This window comes from Pseudophryne corroboree, chromosome 4 (assembly GCF_028390025.1).
Source record: "Pseudophryne corroboree isolate aPseCor3 chromosome 4, aPseCor3.hap2, whole genome shotgun sequence".
NCBI lineage: Eukaryota > Metazoa > Chordata > Amphibia > Anura > Myobatrachidae > Pseudophryne > Pseudophryne corroboree.
In genome coordinates, this window is record NC_086447.1 from 340,428,949 (window position 1) to 340,452,133 (window position 23,185).

Consider the following 23,185-nt stretch of genomic DNA (forward strand, 5'->3'; position numbering starts at 1 on the left):
AGTTAGGAAACAGACAGATGAGGTGACACCCTGCATGCATGTGATGCACGGGGTATACATGCAGCTACACTTCCCCGTTTGCGGTAAGAATTCCACGCCATCTTTTACCTTGTGATCTCGGTGACTATATGCTACAGCGCTATTTCCCAGGAAGGCTTGTGTAATGCTCTGAATAGGGGAGATCAGCAGACATGCGCAGTAGCACTCCCTGCTATTCATCTCTATAGCCAGGCTGTAGTGGGCTGATCTAGCAGCACTACACCTGCAGCACCACAATCAGAGGACAGCTCCACTCTGCAGCACTGACACCAGGTAACATGCCTTGCAAATAAGCCATCCTTTCCCATTGCTCTCATAACTAGCACACAGCAGACATTGCTCTCATAGCTGCTAATCAATGATGTCCCCATCTTTACCAATGTCATCTGATCGTTGATTGCAGAGATCAAGGGCTGCAGGGATCCCTAATCAGAAGGGAAACATCATTCCCAGGATAACGCCTGCAAGGAGGATCTCTGCAGATATTGCAAGTTCTCTAAACTTCCTGGCACTTGAGAAAGGGCAGAAATGGAAACCAAAGGTAGGGGATCCTCTGTTCGTGTGGGTACTTAGTACAACATGTGTAATCTAGGTAGGGAGACTGCAATGCTGTGGCTAGGCGTGCTGCTGGCTCGATAGGAACATTTAACGCTGTTTAATGCAGTACTGCCGGCATGTAGGTTATGTGAGAGCCGCGGAATCCTTACCCATCCAGCATCTCCTGTGTCATTGCGATGTGTGGTAGGCGAGGCACACAGGAGACTGGGCTGCTGCTGCTGCTGGGCTGTGCATCATTAATACATGCAGTATGTCTGGGCAGGGTGCTCAGCTTTAGTGAGGCTTCTATACACCACCGATGCAACCACTATTGAGATTAAAGTTGAGTTCATGTTTTTCAACAGTAATACAGGATGGGATCTCTTCTCTTTGTAGCTGTCATAAGCCCAGTGACATATTGTGCACATTCTACTTTCACGTTTCACTTTGTCTGTGCACTGCTTTTACATGGAACATGATGCCGAGTATATGGAATTGTGGCTTTGAATATAGTAACTTACATCTGTACTTGGTACAGTTGCATATAGGGGAGCACCGACACAGGCCTTTGCCCAACAGGCCTATATATTTTCATAAGAAAGTGTTGCATTATATTTGGGACATGTATCCTAGTGTTGGTTACAAGAATCCAGCCCTCCGCTATATACAGACATGGTTTGGTATTAATACAAGGAGGTTAATGCCTTTTTATTTGTCATGTGTATGTATTTATCTGTTTATATGTTTATTCAAAGTGATTTTTATTGTGCTCCAGTTGAGAAACGTCATAATACATCTTGTTGAATACATTTTCTGACTAATTCACAGGGAGGGAACCACACAACTTGCTGTAACTACAGGCATTGGGGGTAATTCTGAGTTGATCGCAGCAGGAATTTTGTTAGCAGTTGGGCAAAACCATGTGCACTGCAGGGGAGGCATATATAACATTTGCAGAGAGAGTTAGGTTTGGGTGGGTTATTTTGTTTCTGTGCAGGGTAAATACTGGCTGCTTTATTTTTACACTGCAATTTAGATTTCAGTTTGAATACACCCACACAAATCTAACTCTCTCTGCACATGTTATATCTGTCTTCCCTGCAGTGCACATGGTTTTGCCCAACTGCTAACAAATTTGCTGCTACGATCAACTCAGAATTAGGCCCATTGTTCATTGACATTACTTCCAGTATTGTGATAGTCTGTTGCTAGCGCTGAAGGTCACAAACTAAGGGGAAATTCAATTGTTTGAAAAGTCGGTTGGGTGTCTGTTTTTTCCTGTCTATTAGATAAGAAAAAATGGACACCCAACTCACTTTTCAAACAATTGAATACCCCCCTAAAAGTGTAAGTGGGCATATCTATTGTTTTTAATTGACCAGTTTAAATAGAATTTAAATAATTTATTTTGTACCTACCCCGCTGAGTCACTTTACATTGTCTTGGTCTTGCTATGCTATCCATACTCCTGCTTATATATTGTAGGAATAAAGTAGATACATTAATGTTACAGTTCAGCACACACTACTGCATAGGGTACTGTATATGCAAGTGTATTGCTGCCTGTCTCTCAGTAAGTGCTTATCCTAAATTCCTCCCTTCACTTTAACTATCACAGTTTAATATTCAATAGTATAGAAGCAAAGTTCTTTGCATGCAGATAATAATGTTGGATCTTACATGCTTTGTTTGACATAACATGCAATCTCCAGTATTAATTTCATAATACCTAGAAAGCTTGGTTAAATGTCTGTAGGGAAAACACAATGAGTGTGAGTGTGTTAATATAAGTATTTTGAAGTTAGCCCACAAGAGTGTGTTACAGTATTCCAATGAATTATTAACAACTACTTACCTCTGATAACTAGACATTTGCTTTGATGACTATTAAACCATTTGTTTGTGTTGCTCATATAGCTACAGTATTTGTTTTCACATTTAGGCTTTCTATAGGTTTTCTTGCCACAACAATTTGTGCAAGAAAAATATTTCAATAAAAAGATTTTCCAGCTTCTCAGCATGAACATAACAGGGACAGATTTGTGTGATTGGGATGTATAGAGCTTCTTACTATATATATTACTATACTATTTTGTGCAAAGGACAAAACATATAAACTTGTCATTTGCTTACACTGATTAAAGGTCAGTAGGGGGTTCCCACCGAGTCTGGCCTGTGTCTTAATATACTGTACATCGAAATAACATCTTTCTTACTGATTAATAGTAAATTAGTTTCAAATTTGTGTTAATTATCAGTGTGTTTTATTATACTATTGTGAGCATTGTAGGAACCATCCTTTATTTGTAAAGTTCAATTTCACAGTTAGCAACATATGTAGTTTGGTGTCATTTTGTTAAATGTAACATTGATATGCTTAATGCATACAGATGATATACAGGCCGCTCTCTTGTATCACACAGCACTGGCAGAATGTTTATCAAGCAGCAGCTCTGGCAGATAGGCAAGTGGTTCGGAGTTGTTTAGCCTCATTCAGAGACTGCAGAACACTAATATAACAAAATGTTCATATAATCAATAGAATAGGTGTCATTTAAAATTCTGTGGTCCATTTAGATGTTATATTATACACATACATGATCCCAGCAATGTTTTTAGACTGAACTTGGTTGGGAAGCTGTCATTTCTCTCAACCCTGCCAAGATGTTCACTGTTGTTAAATTATTACAAGGGTTTCTTTAGAAATTGAAATGCTTTGTATATCAGACTTTGGCGAGTTGGGACAGATAAGGTCATTTAATATGTTTTAGGAAAGTTTGATGACCTCGTGGACCATTATTCCAGTATTGAATGCTGAGCATGCTACAGTCATTATTGTCTGAAACCAGCATTGTCAGATACATGTGAAGTAGAAATCATGACTGTACATTTATGGTTCAAAAGAAATGATTGATATAGATGATTAGTGGGGAACATGCAGATCTATACTCGAACATAGGTAAACTACAGTAGGAACACTATCAAACCATTGTAACCAGTAATCACAATAAAAGAATGCAGGTCTGTGAAGGAGTCCTACAGTGACATAAGTATGAGTATTCATGATATAAACTGAGTTTTTGCAAATATACTGTATAAAAGATCATATTGTAGTAATACTGAAAAGTAAGAACATGCCCAATTCCGTCAGTGTCACTGAACGGACCAGTAGGGGTTGGTGAGAAATTCTTGTGTCTAAAGATAGAAATAGTTGAAGTATTGTATGAGTGTATCAACAAAACATTCACTTTTCAGCTTTCAAATCTAAAAGCAAAAATCTCAGATGGAATACAGCCCTTGCTTCTTTTTATGCTTCAGAAAATGAACCTGAACCTTATACATGTTGTGAGGATGTTTAGAGCTGAATAGTGCCAGCACATTTGAATCAATGTCTGCAACAACAGAGGGAGAGAGATGTACTACATGTGTTGGTAATATTATTAGTAGTACATGTAGGATTTGCCAAGGCATGATTTTATGTTTTTTTTTTTAAAATGTTATTTACGTATAATAGGATGTATATAATAGGAGACAAATATTGATATTGTCCACAAGAACTTACATTCAAATAGAGATAAATGAAATGAAGAGGGAAAATGCTATTTTTATTTTTCAGTATACTGAAAATTATGTAACTAGTGCAGTTCCAGAGCATGGACCCCACTATAGGAATTTTGCATATGTGATAATAGGAGGTGTATACTGTAGTTTGAAGTGAGAGGATGTGATGTAAGGACAGGAAAAGGTGCTCTGGTAGGCATTACAGACTTCACAAGTCATCCAAGAAATTGTAAGCTAAAACACTAGAGTGCTTATGCAGAGTTGGTCCACAAATGGGCATATTTGTTTTGCTAACAGAAAGAACACTCAGGAATGGAGGGTTTCTTCCCACATTTTGAACTGTGAAATTCTGGAGAAGTGTAGGCCTTTCCACCCGCATATGTCACAGGCACTTACACCCATGCTTTTAATCATGCTTTTATAAATTTGTGCAGGACGAAATCAGTGTAACCTGTACATATAATAGAATATTTTGTTTATATATTGTTACAATGAAAGAACAGGATTTGCTGTAGAAGCAATTAGAGGCAAATATCTAGCGAATTAATCGGTGGTGTTTTGTAGCAGGACAGATCTTATCTGTACTTTGGATTACATCATAGAAGTCTATTTATTTACTGTTCATTACTGATCTGTTTTAATTAGGGAATTGTGCAGTCTCTGATAGCATTTCTAGCTTGCAGAAACAATGCGCATCATACTTTATTCTGCAAAATAAATGTGTTTATCCCCCCCATGGTGCTCTATTGTTATTCTATAACTTAGGATATAGTGTGAAAACAACGTGTACCAGATAGATGGGCACACAGCACTGGATGCTTTCAGTAGTGTTGAGTGTGGGTAGTTGTCCGATACTCACGTTTATTCATAATGTAAGATCTGTTCTGTTTATTCTTTTCTTGAACATTATTTGCTGCTGTGTGCTGTAAATTCTTGGTATGTCAGTCATCTCATATTGGCTTTGTGAGCTTGTGTGACACAACAATGTGCCCTGGAAATCCCTAATGTACGGAGATACTGCTGCGTGCTTCCTCTGTGCCAGATATGGAATATTGCCTCTCCTGACAAGCTCTGCACTACACATATAATATCTGAGGGACTTATTTATCATATAATATTTACGGGATATCCCCCGAAAATACCACTTTATGAGCGGTTCCCACAAATATTAAGGATCCCCTGGATTTACCATTGAGTGACCACAATATATATCAGAGATATTTGACCCAGTCCCTTCAATCCAACAGCAGACGCAGTGGTTTCTATTGGGGCTGCTAGGCTGCTGGATTTTCCAAGTTTGGCCCCAGCAGCTATCGCCATCCTGCTGTGTCCAATGGGTTATTACAGCAGAAAATACCGGAAATGGCCATGACACATGCGTGGTCAGAAGACAGAGAATGCGCTGTAGCATCACAGGGCCCCAATAGAGACATGATCTTATTAGCATCTTCTTGCAGATCACAGGGACAGACTCCTTGCAGAAGTCCTGTTCTTGCGTGTGTGTGTGTATATTAAGAAATCTGGGTGGTACTGTACATCATTTCTTAGTACCCGAATAGGACCCAATAATTAATAAATATGTGCCTAAGGGGTATATTCATGAAGCATTGAAAAGTGTGGAGAAGTGAGCCAGTGGAGAAGTAGCCCATGGCAACCAATCAGCTGCTCCGTACCATTATATAGCATGCAAATGATAAATGTTACTTCAATGCTGATTGGATGCCATAGGCAACTTCTCCACTGGCTCACTTCTCCACTCTTTTCACTGCTTCATGAATAGACCCCATAGAGCCTCATGATCTTCAGGATGTAGCTCTAGAGCATTCACAAGCAAGCGCAGGCAAGCCAAAGCTTTAACTTGCATCTGGCTAGAGTGTGTTTTGAAATATGTTTTGTATAAAGCGTGCATTTACTCACTAAGGAAATTAATGATAATGATGTTAGTTTATATCCTATTCATAAATATGCATGTACAGTATGATAGATTTAAGATTAGGCCTAGATGCAACACCGCTTGGAGAGTGATAAAATGGAGAAAAGAAAAAGTGCTAGCCAATCAGGTCCTAACTGCCATCTCATAGGTGGTTTGAAAAATGGCAGTTAGGAGCTGATTGGCTGGTACTTTTTCACTCTCAATCTTATCACTTTCCAAGCGATGATGCATCTGGCCCTGAGAATGTGGAATATGATGTGGAAATGCAAATGTATAGGCACATAATTGCACATATACAAATATACATTGTTTACATTCAACTCTAGATCAACCTCTTTGGGGACAAATCAATTAGGTGTGAGTTTAAAAAAGCGAGTTTGTTACATGAAACTCCCATACTCCACATCGCACAAATGCTTGCACATGAGAAATGCAAAATCCAATAGAAATTACAATTTGCAGTAGTCACGTCAAGGTTATACAATTTTTCTACAAAATGTGACCTGGGAGAAGTGCATAAAAAGGTGAGGAAACCATCTTGACAAATGAGAAAGCAGGACCATGTAAAAAGCTGTTACTGGCCATAAGGAAAGTGATGTAGGTTTTTAGAAGGTGTCAAATGAATGATTTTTGCACTTTTTATTAATGGTTGAAAAAGGATACCAAGCATATTTCACTAAGGTCTTCCCAGAATTTTATGGTATAGGAAAGTGTATAATAATTTTTTAATGTTTTCCTCAAAGTTTGTAGAAAGTTTGAATAAACATTTTAACCTATTATCTTCAAGTTCAAAAGCCCTCTCCCAACACCTCCATGTACCTACCCCATATAATTTAACTCATTATTGAGCTTTTTAGAGTACTTCACTGGAAAACAGATGTGTCTGTATTGGCTAAATTATATTTTTTAAATCTCTCCAAGTGAATGATTATTCATTAGGAGGGCTGTACCAGAGTTTGTGCACTGTGGCCCAACATTTGTACATTAAAATAAAGATTTTCCCTACCTTTTCACCTGCTAAGGGGGGTGTGCGCAGGAAAACCGCAAATTTGTCAGGACCCAACTCGCATCTAATTGGATTGACCCCTTTGTGTTGCATGTCTTGTACTGTCCATGGTGCTGAATGCAGAATCAAGTATCCTATGGATATTATTAGTTAAATCAAGGATATTACTAAAACATGATGGTACTAAAAATGGCAGTTTTATAAAGAAAAAAAAGATTACACAGCATAAAGTAAACTATTATCATTCTTTTCCAAAATACTTAAATTCCACCAGAATAATGTTAAAAACTTTTAGAGATTAAACTTTTATTAAAATGTTACAATTATGATGATAAATCTAAGTTTATTTTAACACCACTTAGCAATTTACAGTAATTGGTAACTGCTATCACATCAGAATTAAACTTAATGGGTGGTATTCAAATAATATATCACGCCCAATCGCCTTTCTAAAGTTATCCCCATTATCGCGCATATTGCGCCCATAGTAATCATGTTTAGCTGCCTAAAGGGCCTAGCCCTCGCTACCACAGGAGTAGTGAGCTGAAATGATTATACCACGTCCGTCAGCAGAAACAGAACGGGTATGGAAGGGGGTGAAAAGAATTGAATACCGCCCAAAGAATGCTAACTAGTTTAAAGCTCACCTGCCAACTGACTTATGGCTTTTACATGCGAGACAGTCACCAAGCATAGCTGCTGCAAAACTACTAGGGAAACAGCTGACACATGTTAAAATAAATGAGCGTACACAGGGGTACATGAGAAGATGTGATCACAAAAGGTTAATATAATAATTAACCAAAATATATGAACACATTAATCCACTGCACTCACCATTCCCAGAATTTGGGTGCAAAACTACACTCGCCATTCCCGGTTTGAGGTGTAAATTGGCATGTGACTACATTGTATAAATAAAAATCACAGAGCTCAGCACTCATTATAATAAACTCACTCATCATAATAAGCAATAGGGTTTTAGTTCATGAATTGATCAATGCATTTAAGCTTGTAGCCCACGTCAAGGAACCCTATTTCACTGCAAGTCCTACTCTGTCACCCAGAATTATAAACCTGGGTTTATAATTCCAGGTTTATAATTTGCCTGGATTATATTTCTAGGTGACAGAGTAGGACGTGCAGTGAAATGGGGTTTCTTGACGTGGGCTGCAGGCTTAAAGGAATTGATCAATTCATGAACTGGAACTATTTATACAATGCTGTCACTTGCCGAGTGCAGTGTGTGAGTGTGTGTGTGTGTGTGTGTGTGTGTGTGTGTGTGTGTGTGTGTGTGTGTGTGTATATATATATATATATAGATATATAGATAAATAGATAGAGATAGATAGATAGATAGATAGATAGATAGATAGATAGATAGATAGATAGATATGGGAATAGGGGTGACAGCGACCAACAGTGTTTATAACGTTATTTGGTTAAAAAGAAGGCTTAAAAGTATGGACTTTCACTATCAGTGACTTTTTTTATATTGTAGTTACTCACAAGCGCAAGTGGCGCCCTACCTCGATTGCTTGCATATAGGTGGTCATTCCGAGTTGATCGCTCGTTATTTTTTTTTCGCAATGGAGCGATTAGTCGCTAAAGCGCATGCGCAATGTCAGCAGTGCGACTGCGCCAAGTAAATTTGCTATTAAGTTAGGTATTTTACTCGCGGCATTACGAGGTTTTTTCTTCGTTCTGGTGATCGTAGTGTGATTGACAGGAAGTGGGTGTTTCTGGGCGGAAACTGGCCGTTTTATGGGTGTGTGCGAAAAAACGCTGCAGTTTCTGGGAAAAACGCGGGAGTGTCTGAAGAAACGGGGGAGTGTCTGGGTGAACGCTGGGTGTGTTTGTGACGTCAAACCAGGAACGAAACTGACTGAACTGATCGCAGTGGCAGAGTAAGTCTCGAGCTACTCAGAAACTGCTAAGAACTGTCTATTCGCAAATCTGCTAATGTTTCGTTCGCAAATCTACTATGCTAAGATTCACTCCCAGTAGGCGGCGGCTTAGCCTGTGCAAAGCTGCTAAAAGCAGCTTGCGAGCGAACAACTCGGAATGAGGGCCATAGAGAGAGAGAGAGTTTACTTTTTTAATGAAAATTATATACTATGTTCAATTTCTGACATTATTTTCATATATAAAATATTTTCTCTCTTCTTTTTTGTAGAATAACCTTTCATAGTTACTAATGACTGTACACAGAAATTCCTTAACTTCAACCACCTACTCCCTACTACTCCACTCTACTTGTGCAAAGTTATGTTGTTCAGCAAAAACCACCCACCTTAATGCATTTGGGCTAAAATAGCACAGCACTCCTCCATGGCTGTATTTGTACTTTGTTTGCAGTAAGTTTAACTTGACTCATGTTTAATACATCCCTCGGGATAACTAAGAATCCATCTTTCTGTGACTGAGAGATCACTTATAGCTCACGCAGTATATTATTTCTATTAATCATTAATCAGATTCATCATTTACATACACTTATGGAAGTAACAGGCTGCAGGAAGACTGCTTATCTCCTTGGTTTTTTTTTTCTTAGCTAATGGCAAAGATACATTATTCCTGTCCATCATGAAGTTTGCAAAGTATTTTTGTCTCCATATTAACCAATATCGCAGTTATGATGATACATATGTTTCATACCTCCCAACTGTCCCAATTTTGGTGGGGCATTCACATTTTTCTAGGACTGTCCCTCTGTCCTACCCCAGGACACAGTGTCCTGCGGTGGAGTGGGGGGCAGTTGGGAGACCTTCTCTCACTTAGCAGATCAGTGGTCAATAGATGAGTCTATTCATGGGAGACAGAGGGGCCGGGGCACACTTGCCTACTTTTGAAAAAGCATTTCATGGAGATTGTGAAAGTAACACCTATCAGTGCGGACGTGTAGTGCTACATCCGAGAGGCGTGTCATAAAAATAACTTACATCCAAATGTAAATGACCCCCAAAGTTAGTAAGATCTTGTTGAAGAAAATACACTGATATTTTGCAAGATTTGTTTGTGTATTGTGTCTTATGAGAGGTTCCATACACTGTAAGTGGCCACGAGAAACTTTATTCAAAATGCATGTAGCCATAGGGATCATTGTGCCTTATAGATAATGAAGGGAAAAGGCACTGATGATGCCATTTGAATAATGTATCTCTGATTTATTTTCTTCCCCCAAGAATGTAACAGCTGCATAATGGGGATAAGGTGCAATCAGGGAGATTGCTGGTCTATTCAGGGAGTCAGGGAGATTGCTGCTATTTCAGGGAGTCTCCTGCAGAATGAGGGAGGGTAGGCAAATATGGGCTGGGAGCATGGCCAGCAGCTCACTGAGCGCTGTTCGTACCTCCACAGTGATGAAAATGGGGGTGTTGCTTATGCTCGCGCCATTCCTGCAACACCAAACCCCCTTACAGGTGCACGCGCCTTTGGCGTTCGGGATGTAAAATGTTGGGAGGTATGATGTTTTGTATTAAATAGGTTTTAAAAGAACACACAAATATGTGCTTCTTCTTTATGGTGTAGAGCAGTGGTTCCCAAGCTTTCTTGAATCACAGCACCTAGAGTATCCACATTTTTTTCACGGCGCCCCTAGCCTTAACTTTGTTATTGAGAAATTTAGAAAAATAAATATAACATTATATAGTAAATTGTGTTCATATGTCATCCTTAGGTTCAATTGTGTGATGAGAGACAAGAGTTGCTTCTGTTTGTCCACATAGTTTATGATTGACAGCCACCAGCACTGGTTTTGCCTATTACTTTGACCAGAAATCATTTGAATTGGTCCCGGACCAGCAATCCCGGGCACCCCTGCAAGTGTCCTGAGGCACCCCAGGGTGCCCAGGCACACAGTTTGAGAACCACTGGTGTAAAGCATTATTTTGCTTTCATTTCTAATACAATTTATTTTCACATTTCTTCTTTTGACGTGGCAATGCTAGTGTGCATGAATGGTTTATGCAGGCACACAAAGAGCCAATATCCGGGGGAAGGAGTCGAACAGGGGTAGAAAGATCCGAATGGATCCCTACTGGCAACCCAGGACTCCTTCCCACATAAAGGAGCAGGGCATCTAGATACACGCCACTTTTGCCATGTATTTTTGGTTTTTGATGAATTGGGCAATAAGGAGGTCCCTCTACTGCTTCGGGGATGACAGGTAAGTCCCCATAGATGTCTGTGAGGATAAAGGCTATATACTGTTCATTAAGCCACAAAAAGGTTTGCTTTTCGTCTCTAAGTAACTTCCTCTTGAGATGATGTTACCCAATACCCGGCAGTGGGAACCTGTAAAGCCGTAAACGCTTTGCTCTTCTCGCTTGGTCTGACCTCTGTGCTCATGTGCTGCTGATGGCTGACTGTGCATGGATCATTACACCATGGGCCACCACTGAGCACTAGGCTGTCCACGAAGGAGAGAAAGCCCTTTAAGAAGTACAGGTTTTTTTTCCGGGGCTAAGAAAATACACAGATTTCTAGTTAGCACAGATCATTAATAAAGAGACCCCATCATTTGAATCCAACTAAATTAGATACTATATTTAACAAACTTTTAAATAATCCCTTTATGAAAAATACATCTTGATATAATAATCTCCATATGAAAACATAAAAGTAAATTAAGAAATGAATATCCAAAGTTGTTAAAGACTGACGACCAAGTGAATCTCCCATTGTACTGAATATCATGTATATGCCAAACAAATGTGTCTGCAAATCACTCCGGTGAACAGATGACTATAATACAAGTGTTGTCTCCTTTTTACACAGATGGTTCCAATATTAATTGCTATCACTGAGTCTGCACTCTGACTAGCTCTCTGTACAATCTTCACAAAAATTCAGCTGTATCTAGAAGCTTATGAAAATAAGAAAACAGCAAATCCAAACCACTAGTTACACTCACATTTAAGACATAAAGAAAGAAAACATTTGAAATCCCCATTCTCACATGTGGCAGTTACCCATATTGGATCTAATAGCTATAGACTACAGGGAAGTTGTTTCCCAGGTTGCAGGGTTCCAATCAGGTGTGCACCTGTCCCTACCCTACATAAGAAGCAATATTTTAACACATGGGGCGGGATGTACCAACCTGTTGCGGTACATTCTGCCACACATCATGCCGACACTAATCGCATATGTTAGGACATTAGTGTTGCGATGGACAGCTCTTGCGATTAGAGCTGTCCTTTGCGATGGGCTGCACCTACTGGACCCAGGAGTCGACCTGCTCATGCGCAGACCAGCAGCAGGCACGTGAGATGCTGGGAGGGTTCCGTGACTGAACCCTCTCCCAGAGGCAGAACTCTGGGAGGCAACGGAGTCATCTGCCGCCGGGCTCCTGCTCTGAAGGGGGCACCTCTCCTCCCATTCTGTGACACCATTGAATTAAGTTTATTGATAGCTGCCGCTATCTTTTCAGTGGCCGACTTCCTCCCTGGTCCCTGCACCTTACAAATCACACCCTCTTTATTATACTGTGGATATTTTACAAGTGTCACACCCAGGATTAGAAACCACAACCTATTACACTGGAAGCAGACACCTTACTGATGAAGCTGTTTACTCCTGTATAGGAAATATGAGAATTTTAACTATATGAAGTTACTTCTCTGACAATTATAAGTAACTTCATATAGTTAGAATTCTCATGCTTCCCGTACAGGAGCAAATAGCTCCGTCAGTAAAGTGTCTGCTGTCAGTGTAACAGGTCATGGGTTCTAATCCTGGGTATGACTGTTAATAATTGTGTGATTTAAAATAAGACAATTAAATGTATAAATACAGTGTCACAACTGAGGGCCTGAGCTGACGGGAGGCAGCCTCAGTTGTAGGGGCTGAGATGTACCGGAACCTGGGAGGTTGTATCAGACCCCTGGACATGTAAGTAACATGAAGAATAACCGCCCGAAGGCGTGACCACGACAACTTGAATAAAAGTCAATGATGTTTATTTATGACAAAGTCCATGCATCACAGAAGCAGTAAAAGAAACATAAAAGTCAGCAAAGAATAAATACAGTTCCTGGGAACTACAGGGTGGCAGGAGCCACAGGGCACTGGTAGTGTGAGATAGTTCTTATAATCTTCTAGATGGAAAGTCCTTACCAGGCCCGACTGTAGCAATGGAGATAACCCAGGATTGTACCAGCTGGTGTTCCAGGAAAAGCTGGGCTGCTGTAGATAAAACGGCTGCTGTGGATACTGGCTGGAACCAGACTGTTGTTGGCACGGAGTGGATACTGGCTGGAACCAGTTAAATAATAAATGAACTTGGGAGCGATGAAATATGAGCTGAAGTTAGGAGTTTGAGAGCGGTGAAATTATAATACCGGTGGAGAGTGGTAAACTGTAGAAAGGACTCCGGCCCTTTAAGAGAAGCTGTACTCTGCTGGAAGCTGGGCTGGAAGCAGGTAATGTTGTAGCTGGAAACAGATGAATCCAAAATGGATCGGAGAGTCAGGCTACACCGCAGGTGGAATGCTGGTGCGGGTCTCTATGGTGGAAGTCTTGAGACAGGAGCTGGAACCTGGAAGACAATCACAGGAGAGAGACAAACAGGAACTAGGTTTGACAACCAAAGCACTGACGCCTTCCTTGCTCAGGCACAGTGTATTTATACCTGCAGCAAGGAAGGGATTGGCTAGGCAATTATGCAGATTAACAATACTGACAATAGATTGGAGGAAATGATCAGCTGACAGAATCCAAGATGGCTGCGCCCATGCAGACACTTGGAGGGAAGTTTGGTTTGTAATCCATGTGGTAATGAAAACAGTAATGGCGGCGCCGGCCACTGGAGACAGGAGACGCCAGGCTGACAAGTGCACATCCAACCACGCGGACACAGCGGAGGCCGCGGCTGACGTAATCGCCACTCTGACACTCTGCATGCAGAAGCTCAGGGACGGCGGCGGAGGCCGCGGGAGACGCCATGCCAGATGTAATATGGCGTTACTGTGACAGCGTCTCAGAGAGACAGGAGAGGATGCAGGAATGTGAACATTAGGATAACAGATGGGATCCGGTCCTGGAGCGCTGAGCCAGCCTTAGGAGGCATCTGATGGGTAAGAAATGGCGTCCAGATACCCGGATCGTGACAGCACCCCCCCCCCTTTTAGGAGTGGCCCCAGGACACTTCTTTGGCTTTTGAGGAAACTTGGAATGGAATCTCCGGACCAAGGCAGGAGCATGGACATCAGAAGCATTGGTCCATGAACGTTCCTCAGGGCCGTAACCCTTCCAGTCAATAAGATACTGTAGTTGACTGTAACGGTGACGTGAGTCCAGGATCTTGGCCACTTCATACTCAACGCCTCGTTGAGTTTGGACTTTCGGAGTTGGAGGAAGTGAGGAATGAAACCGATTCAAGATCAGCGGTTTCAACAGGGAAACATGGAATGTCCTGGGTATTTTTAAGAAGGGAGGCAACTGAAGTCTGTAAGCAACAGGATTGATGACTTGTTCAATCTTGAAAGGACCGATATAGCGAGGTGCAAACTTCATACTGGGAACTCTTAACCTCAAATTCTTCGTGGATAACCATACCCGATCACCCACCTTGAGAGCAGGAACTGCTCGACGCTTCTTATCCGCAAACTTCTTGTACCTGAACGATGCCTTAAGCAGAGCTGATCGTACGCTCTTCCAGATATTGGCAAACTGATGTAAGGTGATATCCACTGCGGGAACAGAAGTTGCTGGAAGCGGTTGGAACTCAGGGACTTTAGGGTGGAATCCAAAGTTAGTGAAGAATGGTGTTGAAGCAGATGAAGAATGATACTGGTTGTTATGACAGAACTCGGCCCAGGGAAGTAATTGAACCCAGTCATCTTGAGAGGAGGACACATAGATGCGGAGGAAGGCCTCCAAGTCCTGATTCACCCTCTCGGTTTGACCATTGGTCTGAGGATGGTAAGCCGTGGAAAACTTTAGCTTGACTTGGAGGACTTGACATAAACTTCGCCAGAATTTGGCTGTGAATTGAACTCCTCGATCTGAGATAATTTCTTCAGGAAGACCGTGGAGTCGGAAGATCTCTTGTATGAATACTTGAGCCAACTTGGAAGCTGACGGAAGACCGGTGAGAGGAATGAAGTGTGCCATCTTGGTGAACCGGTCAACTACCACCCAGATGGTATTGAACTTGTTGCACATGGGTAAATCTGTAATAAAATCCATCGACAAATGGGTCCAAGGTCGACGGGGAACAGATAGTGGAACCAGTTGCCCCGCAGGCGACTGGCGGGATACCTTATGCTGAGCACACTTTGGGCAAGATGCAATAAACTCCAAGACGTCCTTTTTCAGAGTTGGCCACCAATAAGACCTAGAGATAAACTCCAGGGTTTTTTGGATACCTGTATGTCCGGCAAAACGGGAAGCATGGGCCCAATGCATGAGCTTCTTCCTTAGCATCGGTTTCACAAAACTTTTCCCTGATGGGGGCGTAGAGTCCATCCCTACCGTGGAGAATGCCAACGGATTTATAATAGGATGCTTGTCTGAAGACTCTGACTCATTTTCTTGCTCCCATGAGCGGGAAAGGGCATCGGCCTTGCGATTCTGAGAGCCCGGACAGAACTGGAGTTTAAAGTCGAACCTGGAAAAGAAAAGTGCCCATCTGGCCTGACGAGGGTTGAGACATTGTGCGCCTTTCAGATATAAAAGGTTCTTGTGGTCTGTAAGTATGGTGATTGAATGAGAAGCTCCCTCCAACAGATACCTCCACTCTTCTAGAGCGAGCTTGATGGCTAGCAACTCCTGGTCGCCAATGGCATAGTTGCGCTCAGCTGGGGAGAACTTCCGGGAGAAGAAACTGCAAGGGTGTAAATGGCCATCTTTAGCCCTCTGAGATAACACCGCTCCTGCTCCAACGGAGGAGGCATCCACCTCTAAGATGAAAGGAGAGTCGATGTCAGGCTGTTTCAGAACAGGCGCAGAGATGAACCTTTGTTTTAAAAGATGAAATGCTTGCATGGCTTCTTCAGACCACTTGGACGGGTTAGCACCCTTCTTAGTGAAAGCAGTAATAGGCGCCACAATGGTGGAAAAGTCTCGTATAAACTTTCGGTAATAGTTGGCGAACCCTAAGACCTCTGGACCCCTTTGAGGGTTAAGGGTACCGGCCAATGTTGGATTGCTTGTAGTTTCTCAGGATCCATCTCTAGTCCGGAACCGGACACAATGTACCCTAGAAACGGAATGGACTTGACTTCAAAGACGCATTTCTCTAATTTGCAATAGAGATGATTGACACGGAGACGGGACAGAACCTCTTTAACCCAAAAACGATGTTCCTCTAAATCGTTGGCAAAAATGAGGATATCGTCTAGATAGACCACGACATGACGGTATAGAATGTCTCTGAAGATCTCATTGACAAAATGCTGGAAGACAGCTGGAGCATTGCTCAATCCGAAGGGCATGACGAGGTACTCATAATGTCCGTCACGGGTGTTAAAGGCGGTCTTCCACTCGTCACCCTCACGGATCCGGATGAGATTGTATGCACCTCTCAAGTCCAGCTTTGTAAAGATGGTAGCTCCGCTAACTCTGTCAAAGAGCTCAGTAATCAGGGGTAAAGGATAACGGTTCTTGATGGTAATGTCGTTCAAACCTCTGTAGTCGATGCACGGCCGCAGACCACCATCTTTCTTTTTTACAAAAAAGAAGCCTGCGCCGGCTGGGGAAGAAGAAGGTCGAATGAACCCCTTTGCTAGGTTCTCTTTAATGTATTCCTCCATAGAATGCGTCTCAGGCAGAGACAACGGATAAGTTCGGCCTCGAGGTGGAACCTTCCCTGGAACGAGATCAATCGGGCAGTCCCATTCTCTATGAGGAGGAAGGATATCAGCAGAAGCTTTACTGAACACATCCGTGAAATCTTGATATGGAGGAGGTGGAACATCAGACGACCTGGGGGAGGAAGAACAGACAGGCAATACTTTAAACAAACATGTCTCAGCACAGGAGGAACCCCATGCCAGGATTTGCGTAGTCGTCCAATCAATTGTAGGATTGTGAAGACGGAGCCATGGAAGGCCCAGGACCACAGGATGTGTGGCTCTTGGAATCACTAAAAAAGAAATAAGTTCGGAATGAAGAACTCCCACTCTCAGACGAACTGGTAGAGTCCTTAAAGAAATAACTGCATCAAAAATGTTGCTGCCATCCACGGCAGTTAAAGAAATGGACGAAGGAAGTCTCTCGGTGGGTAGGGACCACCGTTTAACATAGGCTTCGGTAATAAAGTTCCCAGCTGCTCCGGAATCAAGGAGGGCAATAACGTTCCGATAACGTTGAGCAACTTGAAGCGAGACTGGGAGATTACAATCTTGAGGAGATGGAGAGGAGATCATTACTCCTAGCCGTCCCTCTCCTTGGCGAGCTAGGATTTGGAGTTTCCCGGACGTTTGGGACAGGCATTAATGGTGTGAGACGGAGCTGCACAATGAAGACAGAGAGACTCGGAGAGACGTCTTCGGCGCTCAGCAGGAGTTAAACGGGAACGGCCAATTTGCATGGGCTCATCTTTAGTTGGTGACAGTTGGCGAGGAGGAGGAGCAGAAGATTTTGGAGCAGATGATCTTCCACGCTCAGTTGCTCTCTCTCTGAAACGTAAATCAACTTTCGTGCAGAGTGAGATTAGCTCATCTAACTTAGAGGGTAAGTCTCTGGTAGCTAACTCATCTTTAATACGCTCAGATAAGCCATGCCAGAATGCAGCATACAGGGCCTCGTCGTTCCATGCCAGTTCGGATGCCAGGATCTGGAACTGTATCAGATATTGTCCTACAGTACATGACCCCTGGCGTAAACGGAGAATCTCGGATGAAGCTGAGGTTACCCGGCCTGGCTCGTCGAAGATGCGCCTGAATGTTGAGACGAATGCAGTGTAAGAAGATAGCAGGGTGTCGGACCTCTCCCATAACGGTGATGCCCAATCAAGGTCTGAGCCACTGAGAAGAGAAATAATGTAGGCAATTTTTGTACGGTCACTGGGAAAATTGCCAGGTTGTAGCTCAAACTGAATCTCACACTGGTTGAGAAATCCCCTGCAGAATCTTGGAGATCCGTCAAATTTTGCTGGCGTTGGAAGATGAAGACGTGGAGCAGAAATGGGTAAGGTGGGTGGGGTTATAGCTGGAGTCACTGTGGTTGACGCACCAGACGCGCCTGATCCACAGAGAGTTGTCTGAATCCCATCCAGCCGAGTAGAGAGATCCTGGAGACAGCGGATGATGTGGCCCTGTGCAGCCTCCTGATGTTCTAGTCGGGCTGCCAGTTCTTGCATCGGCCTGGCCGCTTGATCCTGGTCTCCGGCTGGATTCATTAGGTCAGTGCTTACTGTCACAACTGAGGGCCTGAGCTGACGGGAGGCAGCCTCAGTTGTAGGGGCTGAGATGTACCGGAACCTGGGAGGTTGTATCAGACCCCTGGACATGTAAGTAACATGAAGAATAACCGCCCGAAGGCGTGACCACGACAACTTGAATAAAAGTCAATGATGTTTATTTATGACAAAGTCCATGCATCACAGTAGCAGTAAAAGAAACATAAAAGTCAGCAAAGAATAAATACAGTTCCTGGGAACTACAGGGTGGCAGGAGCCACAGGGCACTGGTAGTGTGAGATAGTTCTTATAATCTTCTAGATGGAAAGTCCTTACCAGGCCCGACTGTAGCAATGGAGATAACCCAGGATTGTACCAGCTGGTGTTCCAGGAAAAGCTGGGCTGCTGTAGATAAAACGGCTGCTGTGGATACTGGCTGGAACCAGACTGTTGTTGGCACGGAGTGGATACTGGCTGGAACCAGTTAAATAATAAATGAACTTGGGAGCGATGAAATATGAGCTGAAGTTAGGAGTTTGAGAGCGGTGAAATTATAATACCGGTGGAGAGTGGTAAACTGTAGAAAGGACTCCGGCCCTTTAAGAGAAGCTGTACTCTGCTGGAAGCTGGGCTGGAAGCAGGGAATGTTGTAGCTGGAAACAGATGAATCCAAAATGGATCGGAGAGTCAGGCTACACCGCAGGTGGAATGCTGGTGCGGGTCTCTATGGTGGAAGTCTTGAGACAGGAGCTGGAACCTGGAAGACAATCACAGGAGAGAGACAAACAGGAACTAGGTTTGACAACCAAAGCACTGACGCCTTCCTTGCTCAGGCACAGTGTATTTATACCTGCAGCAAGGAAGGGATTGGCTAGGCAATTATGCAGATTAACAATACTGACAATAGATTGGAGGAAATGATCAGCTGACAGAATCCAAGATGGCTGCGCCCATGCAGACACTTGGAGGGAAGTTTGGTTTGTAATCCATGTGGTAATGAAAACAGTAATGGCGGCGCCGGCCACTGGAGACAGGAGACGCCAGGCTGACAAGTGCACATCCAACCACGCGGACACAGCGGAGGCCGCGGCTGACGTAATCGCCACTCTGACACTCTGCATGCAGAAGCTCAGGGACGGCGGCGGAGGCCGCGGGAGACGCCATGCCAGATGTAATATGGCGTTACTGTGACAGCGTCTCAGAGAGACAGGAGAGGATGCAGGAATGTGAACATTAGGATAACAGATGGGATCCGGTCCAGGAGCGCTGAGCCAGCCTTAGGAGGCATCTGATGGGTAAGAAATGGCGTCCAGATACCCGGATCGTGACATACAGTATATACATTTTTTTTCAGAACACTCCACACACGCGCGCACACACATATACGCACACATACATACATTTATTTATCTTAATAGAGGAAATAGGGGGGGCACCAATATTTGTCTTGCCTCCGGGCAACTGGGATGAACTTACGCCACTGCCCTCTCCACATCGCATTGGGGAAGATGTCGTTTCCCTGTGTGGTGGAGATCTAGGGGACGGGGATAAGTACATACAAAAATGCGGTAAAAACCCTCAAAACACGTTTTTTAACGCATTTTCACTTTAGAACGTCCAACCGATACTGTGGGCCAGATGCATCATCGCTTGGAAAGTGATAAAATGGGGAGTGAAAAAGTACCAGCCAATCAGCTCCTAACTGCCATTTTTCAAACACAGCCTGTGACACGGCAGTTAGAACCTGATTGGCTGGCACTTTTTCTTTCTCCATTTTATCACTTTCCAAGCGATGATGCATCTAGCCCTCCGTCTTTCTGAAGACGGTGAGACTGAGACCTGCTCTCTCTTCTGTTGTTGTGGAGTCTAGGGGGTTTATTTACTAAAGTGCAGACTTTTAGAAGTGCATATTGTTACCCATAGCAGATCAGATTCTAGCTAATACCTTCTAGAAGATGCTAGATAAATGATAAGTAGAATCTGATTGGTTTCTTTCAGCAACATCTCCACTAAAAACCCGCACTTTAGTAAATATACCCCTACCTCTCTTTTTAACTGTTTTTATAAGCAGTCCTCAATGCATTTGTAACCCATACATAATACTGTTTTTATATTAAACATTTGTTTAATTAGAGATGTTTATTACAATAATAGATAATAGAGATGTTTTGTAGTAAAAAATAGAAAAGCAGAGTAAAGTAAATCAGAAATAAAATATTTAGAGACTAGTCAGTTATGGAATTTTTTAGTAATTCTACTTTTTACTTCAGCTTTTCCTTACTCCCATACATTTCTTCAACCATAGTCATTATCTTATTTTGCAGCATTGGCGTTTCTATAATGACTGCAGGGTGTGCGGTGCACACGGGCCCCTAGGTCATGGGGGGCCCACACCGCACACCCTGCACTCAAATAATCATACTCTGGTGTGTTGCAGTGGCCGTCACTGCAGTCAGAAATAACCATGGTGGCCATTTTCCTGGTGGTTTTTGTATGTGCAGCAGATATGCCCCCGGGAACAGGGTGCGGACGCCATATTCCTGGAGACCTGCGCATTTGAAATAGACTGCTGACAGAGAGGAGGGCACCAACACAGAGCCTGCACATGGACCCTCTCCTCTCCTAGGGCCTGATTCACTACCGTTTGCACGTGCACAAGGGTAAAATGCTATTGCACTGCGTATGTAGCCTAATTGTAAAGATAGTGATACTGCGTTTTGTTTGACAGGAAGTGACCGTTTGTGGGTGGTAACATGCCATTTGTGGGGAGTGGTTGGAAAAACGCAAGCGTGTCATGGCCATTTTTAGGGTGTGTATCTGATATCATCTGCAAATGCTGCGTTCAAAAACATGGCGACTGCATTCTAATTGATTTCAGTATGCTGGGGTCAGCTGCAACTGTCGATAGTGCTTATTTTTTGCGTATGCATTGCGATTTTGCTAATGCATATGCAGATTTGCAAACACATTGGTGGGCGTCTTTTATCCTTTCTGGGCGGCTCTTCACTTGCGACTTTTAGCAATAGCAGATTTGTGAAAATGGCTATCTCAGCCCCAATAGTGATCCACAGTGAATTAGGCCCTTGATCCGTCCCTGTATTGTAGGTTCTCTATTCATTGTATACATAGTACAGTTATATATAATATCCACAAACATATTTATTATAAATGCACTAATCAATAATAACAGTGTGGTATAATTTAATACTTTTTGCAATTTAATAATTAATTCCATGATTCAGTTGTGATTAATATTCTTTTATTTTTCAGATCATACTGTATGTTTCTCTAACGTCCTTGAGGATGCTGGGACTCCGTAAGGACCATGGGGAATAGACGGGCTCCGCAGGAGATAGGGCACTTTAAGAAAGCTTTGGATTCTGGGTGTGCACTGGCTCCTCCCTCTATGCCCCTCCTCCAGACCTCAGTTTTTACACTGTGCCCAGAGCAAGATGGGTGCACTGCAGAGAGCTCTCCAGAGTTCTCTGCCTGAAAGCATTTTTGTTTGGATTTTTCTTTCTACTTTTTACTACTTTTTCACAGGGAGCACTGCTGGCAACAGGCTCCCTGCATCGAGGGACTGAGGAGAGAGGAGCAGACCTTCTTGACAAAGATAGGCTCTGCTTCCTCGGCTACTGGACACCATTAGCTCCAGAGGGGGTGAACGCAGGTTCTTACTGGGCGTCCACCCCCGGAGCCGTGCCGCCGTTCTCCTCACAGAGCCAGAAGTACAGAAGACAGAAGTCGTCAGGCGGCAGAAGCCTTCAGCTTCACTAAGGTAACGCACAGCACTGCAGCTGTGCGTCATTGCTCCCATACACCTCACACACTCCGGTCACTGTAAGGGTGCAGGGCGCAGGGGGGGGGGGGGGCGCCCTGGGCAGCAATATAAACCTCTGCATGGCAAAAAAGACTATATACATGTACAGGTGGGCTCTGTACATGTATATAAAAGAGCCCCCGCCATATTTTACTAAGTTTGAGCGGGACAGAAGTCCGCCGCCGAGGGGGCGGGGCTTCTCCCTCAGCACTCACCAGCGCCATTTTCTCTCCACAGCACTGCTGAGAGGAAGCTCCCCGGACTCTCCCCTGCTTACACACGGTGAAAGGGTGCTTAAAAGAGAGGGGGAGGGCACATAATTGGCGGTTTACATATTACACAGCGCTGCTGGGGGAAAACATTTTGTATTGGTCTCCAGGGTTATTGCGCTGGGGTGTGTGCTGGCATTGGCATACTCTGTCTCTCCAAAGGGCCTTGACAGGGATACTGTCTTCAAAAAAGGGGTTCCCTGTGTGTGTGAAGTGTGTCGGTACGCGTGTGTCGACATGTTTGACGAGGAAGGCTCGCTTACTGTGGAGGGGGAGTGTTTGAATGTCAGGTCGCCGTCGGCAACGCCGACATCGGAATGGGTGGATATGCTGAATGTCTTGAATGCAAATGTCAATCTATTGCATAAAAAGTTAGACAAGGCAGAAGCTAGGGATCAGTCAGGTACCCAGTCCATGCCTGTCCCTGTGGCGCCAGGCCCGTCGGGGTCTCAGAAGCGCACCATATCCCAGATCGATGACACAGATACCGACACAGATTCTGACTCTAGTGTCGACTAAGAAGATGCAAAATTACAGCCGAAGGTGGCAAAAGGTATTCGGTACATGATTATGGCCATTAAAGAGGTTTTGCATATTACTGAGGAACCCCCTGTCCCTGACACGAGGGTACACATGTATAAAGAGAAAAAGCCTGAAGTCACTTTTCCATCAT

General features: G+C 43.4%; 1 protein-coding gene across 1 annotated transcript in view; it reads left to right on the forward strand.

The window, feature by feature from the left end:
* The first annotated feature begins 209 nt into the window (after positions 1 to 209).
* The window catches only part of FGF12 (fibroblast growth factor 12), a 926,229-nt gene continuing 903,253 nt past the window's right edge, over positions 210 to 23,185 (forward strand). Inside the window, exons 1-2 of the mRNA XM_063916449.1 lie at positions 210 to 312; positions 443 to 580. Of these exons, the coding sequence (XP_063772519.1) occupies positions 568 to 580 (13 nt within the window). The 5' untranslated portion in view covers positions 210 to 312; positions 443 to 567. The remainder of the gene's footprint in view (positions 313 to 442; positions 581 to 23,185) is intronic.